The sequence below is a fragment of the Micropterus salmoides genome, unplaced genomic scaffold (assembly GCF_014851395.1).
Source record: "Micropterus salmoides isolate LMB-PRFRI ecotype aquatic unplaced genomic scaffold, ASM1485139v1 Ms_hic_scaffold_2048, whole genome shotgun sequence".
Taxonomy (NCBI): Eukaryota; Metazoa; Chordata; class Actinopteri; order Centrarchiformes; family Centrarchidae; genus Micropterus; species Micropterus salmoides.
In genome coordinates, this window is record NW_024041205.1 from 6656 (window position 1) to 10379 (window position 3724).

At 36.7% G+C, this 3724-nt stretch overlaps 1 protein-coding gene across 1 annotated transcript; it reads right to left on the bottom strand.

The window, feature by feature from the left end:
• Nucleotides 1–2477: 2477 nt before the first annotated feature.
• On the bottom strand, nt 2478–2926 carry LOC119915306 (glutathione S-transferase theta-1-like; the record flags this gene model as incomplete). Its single annotated transcript, XM_038734845.1, is given in 1 exon segment — nt 2478–2926. A coding segment is annotated over 1 exon segment (206 nt), but the record flags the coding sequence as incomplete, so codon positions are not given.
• Between the last annotated feature and the right edge of the window lie 798 nt (nt 2927–3724).

Genomic DNA, 3724 nt, shown 5'->3' on the forward strand with positions numbered 1-3724 from the left:
TGATATGTAGGATAATCAATTGACCAAGTTCTTTGTCAGTGAAAAATGCCAAACAGTCTCTGGTTGCAGCTTTTCTTTTCCTCTTTTTTCTATTATTGTAGTTTGCAAGTACTCTGGGAAATTGTGATACAGTCGTCACAATTTTTTGACAATTCAATTAATTGATTAATCAAAAGTAATAATGGTCAGGTTCATAAGTCACTTACACATGGAAATATTCATCCTGTGTAAATGAAATTTACACAGAAATAGCTTAAGACATGCACTAGATGTCAGTGTTGTCTGAACTACGCTCACAAGAAGGCTATGCATCACAGTCCATAGTGCAGATGAACATACTGAGTAAAAGTTTTGATTATCTGTCGATGATGTAAACATTTGAGACCATGTCTGGTTTGGAAACAAACCCAAATTTCTGGTACAGAATTTTCACTGATTTTCTTGGAGATAAGATCTTCTTGTTCTCAGCAGGACAAAGCAGATCACAACCGAGAAAACAAGGCAGTATCACAGCCTGGTACGGGCCTGTAACTGGTTCCTCGCACCATCAGAACACCTCTTCCCACCCTAGGACACTTCCATCAGCAGGGTGAGGATGATGTCAGTTACTTATTTAAATTAATTGTTATTATTCAAGCTCTCGTTTCGGCTGTGCTGTTTCTTGTTTTTATTTTTCATTTTCTCTTAGTTGTCTTACTATGTCAGCTGTTTATTGCTTTTCTCCTCCCCAAGCCCTCCTCTCTGTTCTATTGCAGGTTTCATTGCTTTCTGCAATTGGTGTTGTACCTTGGGGTTCCCTCTGTATTCCCTGTTGTCCCCATCTTCCATTCCCCTTCTCTTACAGGTGTTGTCTCTGTGCTGTCTGTTTGTGCCCCCCCATCCCCATGTCTGCCCCCCTGTCCGGCCCGGTGACAAATCAATACATAATTAAATAAATAATAAAACAGACAAGGGAGTATATTAATACTCTCTTGTTAGTAGTAGTAAAATCTGTCTGGCACAATATGGTATCCAGCTCATCATACTCTATACCAGGCTGCTGGGCAGGACAGGTGTAAACCAAACAATAAAATAAAATAAAAAATAAACTAAGCAATTTTTCTTTGAGCACAAAATTAAGCTATTTGTCACAAAATATTTTATATTAACACATTGTTTTCTATTATGTAGATACAAACTAAACCATAATAATGCATTTTGAGATAAGCCAATTGCATACAGCTTATCTAAAAGTAGATAGTGATCCACCAAATCAAAAGATTTTTTGCAATCAATAAAAATAGCCCCTGTAAGATTACCAGTATCAGATTCTTGAAACACATCATTAGTAAGTTTTAAAAGAGCAGTAGTTGTTGAACGATTAGGTCTAAAACCGGACTGAAATGGTGAAAGGATATTATTGGTCTCAAGATAGTGTGATAACATTAAATATTATTTTCTCAAATACTTTAGCAATAGAACAAATTGTTGATATAGGTCTGTAATTATTAGGATCAAGACAATTACCACCTTTGTAGAGTGGAGTAGTGCGTGAATATTTCCAGATCGCTGGTAACTCAGAAGTAGACAAGGACATTTTAAACAGGTCAGCTAGTGGAAACATGAGAAGCTAATTTAATATATCTGGATTCGATCGCATCAAGTCCTGCAACGCTGCTCGAACTTAGTTGTTTGATAGCATTTAAAACATTAGTAGCTATTATTTTTGTAAAGGAAAAGGTACTGTGACAAGGTGAAATGTTCTTAAAACTTTCAGTATAAGAAGCATTCAGTATTGAGTCAGAGCAGACAGAAAAAAAAGGTTAGAGAACACTTGGGCAATAGATAGAGTCAGAGATTATTATATTGCCATCTTTTAATTGATTAATGGGACTTTTGTCTGAAGTGTGTATTATGGTTTTTAAACTGTTCATCAATTGTTAAGGATTTTTAATATTATTAGAGAGACATTCTTTATAACAATTAGATTTTGCATTGCAGGTCATTGTCTTTCTTTCAATATTTCTGAGTTGCCTGTGTGATTCCCAGTCATAATTTTTCTTTGACGATATAGCCCAAGCCTTGTCCCTCTGCTTAAATAGACTTATAAGTTCTGTACTTATCCATGGCAGGTGTCTTCCGTTCACCTTTGATATTTCCCAGGGAGCGTGTGTGTCGATGACTTGAGTGAACTCAGAATGTAAAGAATCCCGGGCATCCTTAACATTGGGTATTAATTGGAACCTATCCCAATTAATAGAAATCACATCATTAATAAATAGATCTATATTAATTTTCTTAATTTGTCTAATGTTTATTAATTTTGGTGGAGATTTGGGGAATTCTAATCTTCCATATACAATAAATAGCTGAGTAGTCACTGAGGCAATCAGACAAAACACCCATTTTAGTAAATCTGTCAGGGTGAGTAGTGGATTGGTATCCAATCGAGTAGAGATTGACATGTTGGGGTAATTTGAGTAGGTTCCATTATAAGATTTGAGTTTCATCTTTTGTTCATATTTTATTGCATGATTATTTTGTTAGCACATCAAATCATGTTTACAGCACAGTTTTCTAAACATTTTAATACCTGGAAGCTGGTTAAATGCTTTCTCAGTACTTCATGACAAACCTGCACAGGAATGTGCTAATAAAATAACCACACAACCATGAAATTAAAAACAAATGAAGATCCTTTTTGACACCAATGTCATTCGAATTTGTACACAGAAACGTTTTCAGATGAAAAGCTTCTGAAATTTTGGTTTGAGCTTCTCCAGATCGCCGCTGTTCTGTATCTTCTGCGACATGCTGCTCATCTTCATGATCAGCTCATGAGCTTCATCAAACAACTTTTCACCGACCTCCTTCTTCACTCGCTCTCTCCAGGCGATCAGCTTCGGCCGGCCTTGAAATACATCCAGGCCACTTCCAACAGGCTGCAAAACACACAGCAAAACCTAGATGTTCAAGTTATTTTTTTTAAAGATAATACTGCAATTACATGAAATTAAAATACAATCATATACGAAAAGTCTAAAATGGGTTAGGATCCTTCGTGGGGTCACTGAAGATGGATAATCTTCTGAGACTTATAGACTGATATTCATCAGATATATTTTTCATATAAATGCAACTAAAATTGCACTTAAATATATCACCATAATCCATTTTGAGCTCCAGAAGCAATAGTACTTTAGGATTGTACCTGTCCTTAAATAATGGCCCTATTTTTCATACTTTGAATTTCTAGTTTTTAAAATAACAAAATTCAGGGTGTCTGGTGGCCTAGTGGTAAAGGCGTGTATCATGGGACCACAGTGCCCAGAGTTTGGTTTTGGCTGGGGAGCTTTGCCACATGTCATACAATTAGGAATTGTATGCTTTGCTTATTTCATAATCAATTAATTAAACAGATGTATCCGTATGGGTTAAAAGAAAAGAAGGAGATGAGACCAGACAGAAAGGGATGGGAGAGGTGCCGAATGCAAGCGTGAAAAAGAGGAGATGGGTTGTGTGGGTATTAATGGAAATCCCGGGAGTGATGTGATTTGTGTGGTAATGGATAGGAGAAATGCCTGACGAGAGATTACTTGGCGGAAGTGGAACCAGAATCGAAAGGCCACTGGTCCTGACTCGGAGGTGGTTTTTATCGATTTGGTTGCTTTAAGGAGAAGGCAATGTTGTTTGAGGAATAAGTCTGAATTGTGGGTATGATGCTGAAAGTCAAGGCGAAGGGAAG